A 13,691-nucleotide genomic window follows, 5' to 3' on the forward strand; every position below is an offset into this window, starting at 1 on the left:
TTTTTAAGTCAATTAAAAAGGGGTGGTGAGGATATACCTTATGGGTCTTGAGAGAAAGAGAAATTACTGTAAATATGGATTATTAATAAGAAGGGAAGTTTCTTTAACATGATCCAGTTAGACCTTGGGGATGAAATTGGAGAATAGTGGTCAGTGAGATCACAAATTTGTGCTTTATTTAAAGGATTTTGGAGAGATTTGACATCTAAAAGTGTTAATTTTAGTGGTGAGTAGAAGATAGTGGATAAACAAGGAAGGAAGAGATATAACAAGTGTCTTGGTGGCATAACATGTAATCAACAACTTCTTTTTTTCTTTTCATTTCGAGACATTAAGGGGATACAAATGTTTTTGTTACATGGATACACCGGATACACCATATAATGCTGAAGCCAGAGCTTTCAGTGTACAACAAATTCTTAGCATCTGTTACATCCCGTTTACTCAGTCCCTGCCCATATGGAGCTTACATTTTATTGTTGGAGTAGGGGGGAAGAACAGACATTAAATAATTACCATTAATTAAAAATGTCTGGAGTATTGCAAAAAAGAACATTTGTGGGATGTGGGACTTATAATAGGGGGTGGGCAAGTAACGCTAAAAGAAAGTGACTTTGAAGCTGTGACTCGAATATGGCAGAGAGGAGGGCTGAGGTAGGATGCTATTTTCTTTAACTGTTATCCATCATTTAAGAAATACAGTTTATATTTTAACCCAATAGTCACAGTACAATCATTAACACATGTGCACACACAATTGAAACAAAATTTTATAAAATAATTTTATTAGATATCATGCACTCTATTCTATATTTTAAAAAATTATGTTTGTGACCTGCTAAATGGATTTTGTATTCCATTGCTGGATTATGATCATCAGATCAAAAACACTGCTCTAAAGCAATTTGGACAGAGGGAACAGCATGTGCAGAGCACATATTTAGATCAAATCATATGCAAAGGATATTGAGTTTGTGTCTGAAAGAGAAGATCGAGAAGATAGGCTGGGGCTAGGTGCAGTGGCTCACATCTGTAATTCTAGCACCTTGGGAAGCCAAGGTGGGAGGTTTGCTTGAGGTCAGGAGTTTGAGACCTGCCTGAGTAAGAGTGAGACCCCATCTCTACAAAAAATAGAAAAATTAATCATGCATGGTGGTGCATGCCTGTAGTCCCAGCAACTTGGAAGGCTGAGGCAGGAGGATCACTCGATCCCAGGAGTTGGAGGTTGCTGCAGTGAACTATGATGACTCCACTGTACTCCAGCCTAGCAGTCCGGTGACAGAGCAAGACCCTGTCTCCAGAAAAAAAAAGAAAATAGTCTGGAAACAATGTGGCATAGTATAGTGCAAAGGAGAAAAGCAGTTGGAGATAATGGAATCATAATAGGATGGTATGGCTGACTTAACCCTCTTTAGCCATCTCATGGGAAGCCAGAAAGGACAGTGTTTTCCTATTTGATCTTTTGTAGAAGTGAGACATCTCTGAGGAAAGCATTGATCAGGTGGCACTGTGACATGAGACTCTAATCTTAAGGGAAGTGTGTCTGCATTTATTGCAGTCCCACGTGCAACTAGAATAGCTCTGCCTGTTGGACTTCCTCATAGCTTGCCTTCTGAAAACCACTCTTCTAGCTTGTGCCAGCCTTCCTCAAATTCCATTTCAGTAGTTGAGATTATTTTCAGCAGAGGTTGTAATCGTTTTGTATTTTCTCTTATTCTAAGACAGTATATTAGAGAAAATAGTTATCTCTGAATTAAAACATTAAAATTTTTATAAATATTAGAGAAAATAGTTATCTCTGAATTCAAACATTAAAATTTTTATAACACGTTTATGTGAAATTTTAAAAAGACTCTCTCATAGTTCCATCACCTAGACAAATGATGCTTTTTATTTCTCCTTTTTGCTTTTAAGCCTTTACCTTTTGTGAAGTTATAATTGTATGGTATATGCAGTTTTTGTTTTAAGCTTTTTTCACTTTTAATTTTCATAAATACCTTTCCAGGTTTTCTCATAGCGTTTGTCATTATTGGTAACTTCCTATATAATATTATACATGTTGAAGTACTATTAATATAATGCATTTAAGTGTATCTTTATTACTAGATATTTTGTTGTTCCCACTTTATGGTATTAAAAATAATCCTATTATGTATGTCTTTGTTTAACTTAAAGTTTTTTTTTTTTATATATTCTTATTAGAATGTAAACATGATAACAATAGGATTGAACTAAAGGAAGAGTCATATGAATGTACCTGTTTGTTATCTTATATGCTTCTCTGGCATTGGGGTTTATAACATCTTAATTTTTTCCAATTAAAGATTTGCCTCATTTTCTAAGTTTAAATTTTTTCATTATTGACAAATGTGTTTCCTTAATTTTTATGCTACTTATATTTTCATTTGTGGATATAGTTTTATTTTCCCCTCTATATTTTTTGCCTACTAGTTGTTAATTGTTCAAGATCAGTGTCCTTTCCATTTTTCCTGACTATGTAATGAAAGAAAACATCATTTTTATTTTAAAAATGTACTCTATGCTTTTCAGATGCTTTTTGCTTTCAAAAGTTACCTTTAGCCTTATGATTTCCTTTTATGACCTCCTTTGATTGCCAGATTCTTCTATTTGATGTCTTACCAGTGTTATTTCTTACATTTGTCCTTAACTAACTCTGCAGTGCAAAATACGATCTTATACTAGATGAGCAGGCAGAAGACTCAAAATCAAGTCACTCACACACAAGTAAAAAACACAAGAAGAAAACCCGTCACTGCTCTGAAGAAAAAGAAGATGAGGACTACATGCCAATCAAAAATACTAATCAGGTATTTCTCATGTCCAGACTTAGATGTGGAGAAATAAACATTTTATCCCTTTGTAAATTACATCTTAATGGTGTAATTTAGGAGGTAATGGATAGTTCTGAACAGAGATAGAGATGTTTACAACTCTAAAATGTAGAAAGGTTGCACTGGGGTATTGGACTTTAATTTTCAAAAATATATATCACAAATTATAAAAGATTGTTTTTGAAGTAACTTAATGTATCTGTGTCATAAACTTGCACATTATGAAGCAAGAGCGATTTCCATACCTGTGGATACTCATTCCCATCAAAAACAAGTATGATTATGCTGAAAAGTTCTTCTCATTTATCTGCTTAATTTATCACCAAAGGTTATGTATAGCACTTACAGCTCTCTAGGTTTTACGGCATCTAAAACATTTATGCCCTTCCATATTGTATATATGAACTAAAAACACTAATTATTAACTCAGCCATCTTATAAGCTCTCCTGAGCAGCACATTTTTAAAAACAATCATAAAAAAATCCCCAAAGAAAATTGATTGTAAAAAGAAGAAATCATTTCCAACCTGTGTTTTGGTGCTCAGTTAAATAAAAAGCAGATTACATCACGGCCCCTTGCTTTTGTTTTACCACAGGGAGACATTTGAGCTAGGACCTGGTGGATGAGAAGGATTTCAGTAGGCTGAGGTGAGAAGGAAGGGACTCAAGATAGAATGTCAAGCAGAGACAGAAATAGAGAGGTGAGGTATGATAGGTGAAATAAAGGACTTGCTGTCTGTAGAACCAGGTTTACATTTCTACACTGCTAGTCATTGAAGTAACCTTGACAAGTTACTTAACTTTCTGAGCCACAGTTTCCTCCTCTGTGAAACTGAGATAATACTTCACAGGCGTATTGTTAGGATTAAGTGGAAAAAAAAAAATATATGTATATATATGCATGCAAACACTTTATGCACTGGCTATTATTGTAACAGTTTTTTCAAAAAAAATTTTTACTATTGCAGTCAAATTACTGTGTTTTAGAGTTACTTGGAATAGTTTCTATGGTTATGCAATTAACTAGATTTCATATTTCAGTTAAATTGTTTTCAGTGTTTGATTGCTTTAAAACTTTTTGTTTTATAGTTTTAAAAACTATTTCCAAAGTAAAATCTCCCAAATGGTACAGAGAACCTAGCTTCCATCCTTGTCTCTTCCTCCTTCCCTTTTTCCCTCTATAGATAACAATTTTGTGTGCGTTATGGTTTATTCTTCATTTTAAAAAAAATTTCAGCAAATAAATATATATATCTTAGTTCCCTGTTTCCCAGGAAACCTTCGTTCCTACTTCTTGCTGTAGTCCAGTAGTGGTTTAATTTTTTTCACAGCCCTTTAGCTGTTTAAAGATTGCCAGCATTCCTGCCCAACCCCCAGTTTTTAAGTTTTATCTTTGTCGGTTCCTTTAAATAAAAGTAGTAGTAGCTAACTTTTTTTGCCCTTACAATGTGAGGTTGGTTCTTTTATCACCTTTTCACAACAAAGAAAGTGAAAACAAAAAAGATAAAGTTATTTGCCGATAATTCTACACAGCTAGTAAGTAATGGAACTGCAGTTTAAACTTAGACTTGGACTCCTAACTACTCTACTGCTGCTCTTCTCACCTGGGATATAGTCCTGTCAGTTTTCTTTCCTAAATCCCATTGTCATTTTAGTAAAATTTGTCCCATAGTGTAATATTCCAATGTGATATAACAGGAACCTCTCTTCCCTCTTAATTTCTGTACTCTATTACTTTCGTCTAAGATAACCCCTAGCTTTTTTTAATGGTGGCTGTATCACATTTCTGTGAATATTTAGTATGTTTTCCACTAAAAACTCTTAATTCTCCCCTCCCCCATGTGCTGCTTTTAGCTATACCTCTTCATCCTGCACTTATACGCGGAATCTTCAATGAATTTAAACCTGAAATAAACATTGGCACATTTAAGATAATCAGAGATCTAAAAAAGTTCGGAGACTAGCGGTGTTATAAGTCTCTCACCCTCCTCTCCCCCCTTTTGTGGATCTTTTTGATCCTGTTTGATTACTTAAAACCTTACGGTAGCAAATATCCTTCTCTTTTGGTGTGGAGTAAAAAGCATCAAGTTTTGGGAGGAATGCTGTCAGTATTAATATTTTTTTAAAGAATTTTAAGGCAATCAGAAACTTATAAAATTGTTAACTTCTGAATAAATAATCTCTTAAATTTATTTCTCCCCTCAAAATGTATTAAAGTAAATGTTTTCTCTTTTATGCTTTGATTTAATAATACAGCTACATTAATTTTCTCTTCTTTCTAATAAAACTCAACATCAGTATTTAAGATTTCAGTAGACCCCAATTTTTTTGTATTCTGATTATTTTCCTTTTGATTTCAATCTTAAAAAGGCAATTATTGAAGGGAACTTTTCAGTACTAGGTTAATTTCAGGTCTAGCTCAAATTTTCCTATTTGTTGGTGTTTTGCTTGGTGAGTCTGGTTTCCTAAGAATGTTGTAACTTATTTCTTCAAATTCTTTGTTTTTTATTGAGTGACAGCCATACTATTCAATTCGAAAACTTCTGCTTAATTTTTCCACTTCATGTCTTAATTCCAAAGATAATTTTTATGTTGTTGAAGTTTGGGTTTTACTGGGGTTACAGGAAATGAGTATTCAGCTGGGGTTGCCTAGCTGAGAAGTGTTCATACTAATTATCAGTCCTCCACTGGGGTTTTCATAGTGTTTTTATTTTGTAATTTGGGACTCTGTTTTTACTGTCATTTTAATGACTTAATGTTATTTTAATGATTTAGATTTAACTAAATCTTTGATTTAGTCCCAGAGACCTGAATAAGGATAGCTTTTAGTTAGATTAGACTTTTTGACTACTTTACATCAAGTCATTTGCTAAGTTAAGTTGATTGCTTTAAGTTGGCCATTTCATGTTCTTGGTTTTTTTCTTTCCTTTTTGGCCACATGGTAGTTTAATCGTCTATGTCTTAAATGTATAAAATAATAGAATTTTTTAAAGTCCATACTGGAAAGGACTTAAAACTTATCTAATTCATTTCCCTCACTTTAAATATGAAGGTAGTGATCCCACAGGTCCTTAGGCCTTTATAGTTTAGTGGGAGAGCTAGAACTTGAACATTTATTTTGATTCAGTCAGGTGTTGGGGTTTTTTTCATTATTCTGTACCCTCCCTTTTCAATTTTGTATGTCATTACTGATCAATTAAATAATTATCTCCAGAAACCTTCCCTGATAAATCTAACTCAAGAGTACTTCTTCTTTGACATATCTCCTTGATGGCAAAGACTCTTTGAACCCAGATCTGCCCGACTTCAAAGCTTATTATAGCTTTGAAAACTACTCCAAGCAGGAGTGATTTTAAAGTTTCAATCCAATTCAGATTTTTATCTTCCTCAATTTTTTCAAAGAATTAAGTATTATATAACCTTTTCTTTCTTTTATTTGATATATTTTTAATCTTTTTTTATGTGATGTTATTTGGAAATACATCTCTCTTTTATTTTAAATACTCAAAGCATTTAAGTGCCTATTTATAAAATAATGTGCTGAGGATTATATGGAGTTATATTTAATACATTGGCTGATAGGTCTCTGCATTTTACGTTTATTGTCTCAACCAATACAGAAATAAGTACTAGGTGTACAGACATAATAGTACATAGATATTTATATTTTGCATATGTTACAGGAAGTATAAAAAATTCTTTTATCTAGGAATGTCATATTTTGCTAGAAAGTAGATGGTAAAGGATTTTTATACTTCATGAACTCTTATAGAATGACAAGAACTATTGGGATTGTGTGGAAAATCATGAATCAGTTTATAATATTGTATTCCACAAACACTGTGATTATGATTATTATAGTCATTTTGGATCTGTTTTCACATACTGTAAACTCTGTGCCAGGTGTAAGGTATAGTTATCTAGACAATTAATTATTTGCTTAAAACCCAGTTCTTAACTGTGGGTATCCATTGCTCTGGATTTTAAGGTTTGACATTTATGTCTACAATAATAATGTCTATGGTGATAGAGTTGGGACCCTTCAGAGTTCAGTCCTTAGAATTTTGCCTTTCCTTTGGGCAGTCTTTTGAGAAAGTTGAATTTTACAAACTATCTCTTAAAAGTGCGTTGACTCTGGTCTCTTAAGATTTTAGCCATGTGCTGAGATACTTGTTTTAATTAGGGATAGGGCACAAGCAGAAATAGAATTATTGTTGTTAACTAGCCCTTTTCTATATGGGAAAATTACTACTGTTATTTAATTATTAAGAACAGAATTAAATGTACCTCTTTGTTTGTCTTTGAGGCAATGAATTATTCCAGTGTTTCGTTTTTTTTTTTTTGAGACAGAGTCTCACTGTGTTGCTCAGGCTAGAGTGCCGTGGCGTCATCCTCGCTCACAGCAACCTCAAACTCCTGGGCTCAAGCGATCTTCCTGCCTCAGCCTCCCGAGTAGCTGGGACTACAGGCATGCACCACCATGCCCGGCTATTTTTTCTATATATTTTTAGTTGTCCAATTAATTTCTTTCTATTTTTAGTAGAGACGGGGTCTCGCTCTTGCTCAGGCTGGTCTCGAACTCCTGAGCTCAAACAATCTGCCTGCCTCGGCCTCCCAGAGAGCTAGGATTACAGGCATGAGCCACCGCGCCCGGCTGCTATTCCAGTGTTTCTTAACTGATTTTTAAGAAATATGTAAATAATAATTCTAACAAAAACATATCAGCTTAATCTAAACATGGAAAATTTATTTGAAGATCTGGAGAAGGGCTGTTATATAATAAAACACTTTAAAAATCAATCACTCAGATGAAAGTATACAGTATTCCATTTAAGATTGGTTGACTTAAAAAAAAAAAAAATTGGTTGACTTGTCTAAGACCTCTTCCTGCTATGTTACTTAAATGATGTCTTCTTTTAGGATTCTTACAGGAATGTCAGTAGTTTCATTTCATTGCAGATCAATGATGGGACCACATTTTGGGGGAGTAGAGGAAGGGGAGGTAGAAATCTGACTATACATAATCAGAATTTTTGGTATTGTAATATTGCTCTAAAGACTTGTTCTAATTTCAGTGTTTTGGGATATGATCTTTCAGTTTAGCTGAAATAGTAGATACAAAGCAATGAGATTGTTAAGAAAAATGGTTAAATCTTTTTCTGAATTATTTTTTCTTTTGTTAATTTTTTAAAAATGGGGTCTTGCTCTTTAACCCAGGCTTGCCTCAAGGGATCCTCCCACCTCAGCCTCCTGAGTAGCTGGGACTACAGGCTCATGCCACCATGCCCAGCTGTTTTTGCTTTCTAATTTATTTTATTTTTAAAATTTAATTAATTAATTAGAGATAGGGTCTCTGTTGCCCAGGCTGGAGTGCAGTGGCACCATCATAGCTCACTGCAGCCTTGAACTCCTGGGTTCAAGCGATCCTCTTATATCAGCCTCCTGAGTAGCTGGGAATACAGTTGCTCCCCATCATGCCTGGCTAATTGTTTTTATTTTTATTTTTTGTAGAGGCAGGGTCTTGCTATGTTGCCCAGGCTGGTCTTGAACTCCAGGCTTCAAGTGGTCCTCCTGCCTCAGCCTCCCAAAGTGCTGGGATTACAGTTGTGAGCTGCTGTACCTAGGATGCTTTATAATTTATAAGATTATTGGCATTAGTGGTAGTGTTCAAATCTGAGCTGTTAGAACAGCTTGCTGATGGTAGACTTTTTAAAGTTTCATTAAGTGGCAATGCCCACAAAATGATTATTTTACTGATTCATTTGTAACTCTCCATTCCTTTGACAGGATATCTACAGGGAAATGGGGTTTGGTCACTATGAGGAAGAAGAAAGCTGTTGGGAAAAACAAAAGAGTGAAAAGAGAGACCGGCCTCAGAACCGAAGTCGTAGCCGATCTCGAGAACGGGATGGCCATTATAGTAATAGTCACAAATCTAAATACCAAACAGATCCTTATGAAAGAGAAAGGAGTAAAAAACGAGACCGAAGCAGAAGTCCAAAGAAATCCAAAGATAAAGAAAAATCTAAGTACAGATGAAAGATAAGAGGCAGAAATGAGTGGCTAACATACTCGCCCTTGTCTGACTTAGAGTACCAGGAAAGCAGGTGTTCAGATTTTGTGTCAAAACAGTTAAAGGCTCTGCTTGTTGTTTTTCTCATACTAGGATATGGCCCTTTTAGATTAATACTGATTATATAGGGCACTGAAAGATAAAGAATTGAACATTTGCTTTGTATACATTTTTCACACTAATTTTGTCGTCATACATAAATGGTAGCCTTCATTTTTAAGTAACATTTTCACTCTTTTTTTAATGAAGTATTTCATACTACAAAAAAATATGTAAACATGTATATATAAGGTATAAAGAATAATAAATGTAAATATCTGTGTACCCATCAGCCAGCTTAAGAAATAGACTGTTACCTACATTTTAGAAGTCCACTATGGGCCCTCTCCCTCTCAAGTAATTATTCTGCATTTTGTGTTTGTCATTGTTATTATAATTTTGCAACATATGTATGTATCCCTAAATGAAATGTTAATTTTGTATGTTTTTGAATTTTATATAAATGGCATAATGTATGTCACTTCTGTGACTTTCTTTTTCCAATGTAGCATTTTTTGAGGTCATTCATTTTTTATTGCTATATTGTACTATATGAATATGCCACAACTTAATCTTCTGTTGATGGACATTTGTGTTTTGTGTTTTTGTTTTCACTGTTGTAAACAGTGCTGCTGTGAACATTGTCTATCTAGGCATGATATTGCTCGGTCATGCAGTATGGGTATCTTCATCTTTTCAAGATAATGCCAAATTTTATTCTGAAGTAGCTGTACCAGCACTGTGAGTTGTTTCATATTGTCTCCAACATTTGTTAATACACTCACTGCCACCCTAGGGGAAAAAAAATTTTTTTCCTGGGGCCACAGTGTTTTATTATTAAAACAATGCTTTCTAATTTGTTATTTTTTATTGTTTTCTGTGCGTGAGTTATATGCAACGCAGTCCACGTTTTTAGAATTAAATTGTCAATGTTAATTGTAACAATAAGAACATCAACAAGTACGATTTTCACAAACCAACTATAGGGTTTTGCTTCACAAGGCTCTGGGCTCAATACTAGCCTGAGTTAAATACAACTCACAGGGTAGTCAATGTGTTAAATTTGAACTTTTAAATTTTACCAGTCTAGTGGATGTTAAGTGGTTATCTTATGATTTCCAGCAACAAGACTACTGTTCTTACCTTTTGTTCTTCTCTATGTAAAGTGTTAGTTTTTTCTTTCTGGCTGCTTTTAAGGTTTTCTCTTTATCACTGGTTTTAAGCAATTTCATTATGATGTTAATGATACAGTTTTCTTTCATGTCTCTTCTGCTGCAGCTGTTTACCTGTGGGTTTATTGTTTTCATCAAATTTGGAAATTCTGGGACATTTTTTCTTCACTTACGTTTTTTCTGTCTCTCTGCTCCTCTTCACTCATCTCCTAGTGTTCTAATTATTCATACTTATGTGTATGTTAGGCCACTTGAAATTGTCTCACAGCATGCTGATGTTCTTCAGGTTTTTTTAAAGTCTTTTTTCCTCTCTGTTTCATGTTGGATAGTTTCCCTTGCTGTGTCCTCATTGTTCATTTATCTTTTCTTCTGTGGTATCTAATCTCCTTTTAATCTCATCCAGTGTATTTTTCACCTCAGACATTATGTTTTTAATCTTTAGAAGTTCTATTTGGGTCTTTATCTTCTATGTCTCTCCTTGACATGCTCATGCTTTCCTTTATTTTGGGGGGCATCTCGTATATGTTTATAATAGCTGTTTTAACATACTTGCCCATTCTGCATCATTTCTAGTCTGTTTCTATTGCTTTATTCCCACCCAGTCCCAACCTTTCTCTGCATCCTGCCCACCCCCTCCCCCATCGGGTTGTAATTTCCTTCTTTGCATGCCTGGTAATGTTTGGTGGTTACATTGGGTGCTGGAGTTTTTGTATTCAAGTATCTCAAGCTTTGTTCTAGGACATGATTAAGTTACTTGGAAGCGGTTTCATCATTTCATAGCTTGCTTTTAAGCTTAATGAGTTAAGACCAGAATGGCTTTTAATCTAGGGCTAATTTGACCCACTACTAAGGTAATACCTTTCTGAATAATCTTCCCTATTACACGGTTTCTCCACTCTGCCTTTTGGGAACATGAACTTTTCTGAGCCAAATATGAGCTCTCAAACTGTACCTTCTGTTCCTTTCTGGTGGTTCTTTCCCAGCCTTGGGTAGTTTCCTCACACACATAATGCTGATTGGTGTTTAGCTGAAGACCTGAAGGGAACCCTCTGGAGCTTCCTCCCTCTCCAATACTCTACCTTACAAATTTTACCTTGGCTCCCCTAAATTCTCCACCCAGGAGGTTTATTTCTCTAGCCTAGGGAATTCCATGTAGTAAGCTTAGGCAAATGTGGGACTTTCTTTGTTTTCCTTCTCTCAGAAGTCTGCACTGGCTGTTGTCCCTGTAGCTGAAAAACTTTGTTGTGTATATTTTGTACAGGTTTTTTTTTTTTTTTCTAACAGGAATTTGAAAGAATGTACAGGTTTTTAATTTAAAATAGGGAAGGTAAATGATGCCTCTGTTATCCCATTTTGACAGAGTAGAAATTAATTGTCATTTGGATTTGTACTTCCTAAAGGCTAACAAGGCTGAACATCTTTTCACTTATATGTTATATTCATTCTTGATTGCTCTCTGTGAAAAGCTTGTTTCATGTCTTTTGCCCATTTATATTAGGTTATCTTTTTCTAACTAATTTCTTTAAAGAGGTTTTTTTATATATTGTAGATATTAAGAATAAGTCAGGGAGTGTTTCCATTTTCTTGGAAGTGAAGAAAAAGATTTAAATTATCTGTTCCTTGAAAGTTGGATAAAGCTTGCATATAAAATTGTCTCAACCTTGCATTTCTTTTGTGAGAAAATTTCTTAACTATTGATTAAATTTCAATTATTATAGAGTTATTAGCTTTTCTATTTCTTTAGTGTTAATCATTTTTGTTATTACCTTTTTCTGGGAATTTGTCATTCTCAGAGTTTTTAATTTATTGTCAAAGTTGCTCATAGTTTAGCTGGTAGGTTTTCACTATCCTTTTATTTTTACTTTATTGATGAATGTCCTTATGTTTTATTATGTGTCATGAACAGCATATAGCTAGATTATTTTTAAATGTAATCTTTAACTGGTGAATTTAGTGCATTTTTTTGTTTACTGATATATTTGGATTTATTTCTACCACCTTATTTTGTGCTTTTTCTGTTTCTACCTCCCTCATTTTTGGGGGATTTACTTTAAATTATTTCTACTCCCCCATCTTTCTGTTTTGGGAAACTGCCTTTGAATTTTACCATCCACACTTAACAGTGTAATGTTAATACCTTTACCTTCCTCTCTAATTGAGAGAGTCTTGGAACTCTTTATGTCACCCCTCTTAAGACTTTTGGGCTATAATCATCCAGTATTTTGAGTCTTAGCTTGTCTGATTTTTTTTTGAAACAGGATCTTTCTCTGTCGTCCTGACTAGAGTGCAGTGGCATCATCGTAGCTCACTGCAACCTCAAACTCCTGGGCTTAGCCCAGGCCTCAGCCTCCCAAGTAGCTGGGACTGCAGGCATGCATCACCATGCCCAGCTAATTTTTTAAATTTTTGTAGAGATAGGGTCTCAATATATTGCCCAGGCTGGTCTCAAACTCCTGAGCTAAAGCGATCCTCCCGCCTTGGCCTCCCAGAGCACTTAGGATTACAGGCATGAGCCACCATGCCTGGCCTATTAGCCTGATTTTTAACCTTGAAATTAGACCTTGAACTGGGCACGTGGTGCACACCTGTAATCCCAGCTACTCGGGAAGCTGGGCTGGAAGGGTCGTTTGAGGCTGCAGTATGTTATGATCATGCCTGTGAATACCCACCACACTCCAGCCTGGGCAACATAGCGAGACGTCATCTCTTTAAAAAAAAAAATTAGACCTTGTGATTATTATTGCTTTTATATAAATAATTGTTTAGATTTATTTACCCATGTGTTAAAATAGTTTCTTTACCTTACTGTTCCTCTTGCATCTCAGACCATTCATCTAGGAAAATTTTCTTCATTATTGAAGCACATCCTTTGAGGTTTCTTTAGTGACAATCTGTTAATGGTGAACTCGTAGTTTTTGTTTATCAGAAATGTTTTAAATTCACCCATGTTCCATAAAGTTGATTTTCTGTATACTTAATTCTAAGTTGACAATTACTTTTTCTCAGTAAGCTGTCTTTTGACTTTTGTTACAGCTGTGGAGATGTTTCTTGTGATTCCAAATGTCACACTTTTGGATGTAATATGACTTTCTTTTCTGGCTGCTTTTTTGCTATTGTTTTTAATTAAAGTTTTAATTTTTAAGTTAATTGTAGAATGATACAGAGAGATCCCATGTACTCTTTACCCAGTTCCTCCCACTGGTACCATCCTGCGAAACCATAGTATACTGTCATAACCACGATGTTGACATTGACACAGTGGAGATACAGAGTATTTCCATCACTGCAAGGACCCCTCGTGTTGTCCTTTTATAGCCACACCCACCCTGCCACTTTCATTTCCTCCTTAACCCCTGGCAACCACAGATCTGTTGTCCATTTCCATAATTTTGTCATTTCAAGGCTTTTATATAAGTGGAATTATAAAGTATGTTGCCTTTTGGGGGAGCTGATCGTAGTCCCAAAAGACACAATCCTGAACGCCGTAATCCTGATTGTCGAAATCCTGAAAGACCAAAATCTCTAACGTCTAAAATGCTGAAAATCATAATTCCA

General features: G+C 34.8%; 1 protein-coding gene across 1 annotated transcript in view; it reads left to right on the forward strand.

Moving 5' to 3' along the window:
• PPIL4 (peptidylprolyl isomerase (cyclophilin)-like 4) overlaps nt 1-9,439 on the forward strand; it is a 34,278-nt gene extending 24,839 nt beyond the window's left edge. Inside the window, exons 12-13 of the mRNA XM_012655527.1 lie at nt 2,681-2,828; nt 8,640-9,439. Coding sequence (XP_012510981.1) covers nt 2,681-2,828; nt 8,640-8,891 — 400 coding nt within the window. The 3' untranslated portion in view covers nt 8,892-9,439. The remainder of the gene's footprint in view (nt 1-2,680; nt 2,829-8,639) is intronic.
• Nucleotides 9,440-13,691: the final 4,252 nt, after the last annotated feature.

This window comes from Propithecus coquereli, unplaced genomic scaffold (genome assembly GCF_000956105.1).
Source record: "Propithecus coquereli isolate 6110/MARCELLA unplaced genomic scaffold, Pcoq_1.0 Scaffold48, whole genome shotgun sequence".
NCBI classification, from domain to species: domain Eukaryota; kingdom Metazoa; phylum Chordata; class Mammalia; order Primates; family Indriidae; genus Propithecus; species Propithecus coquereli.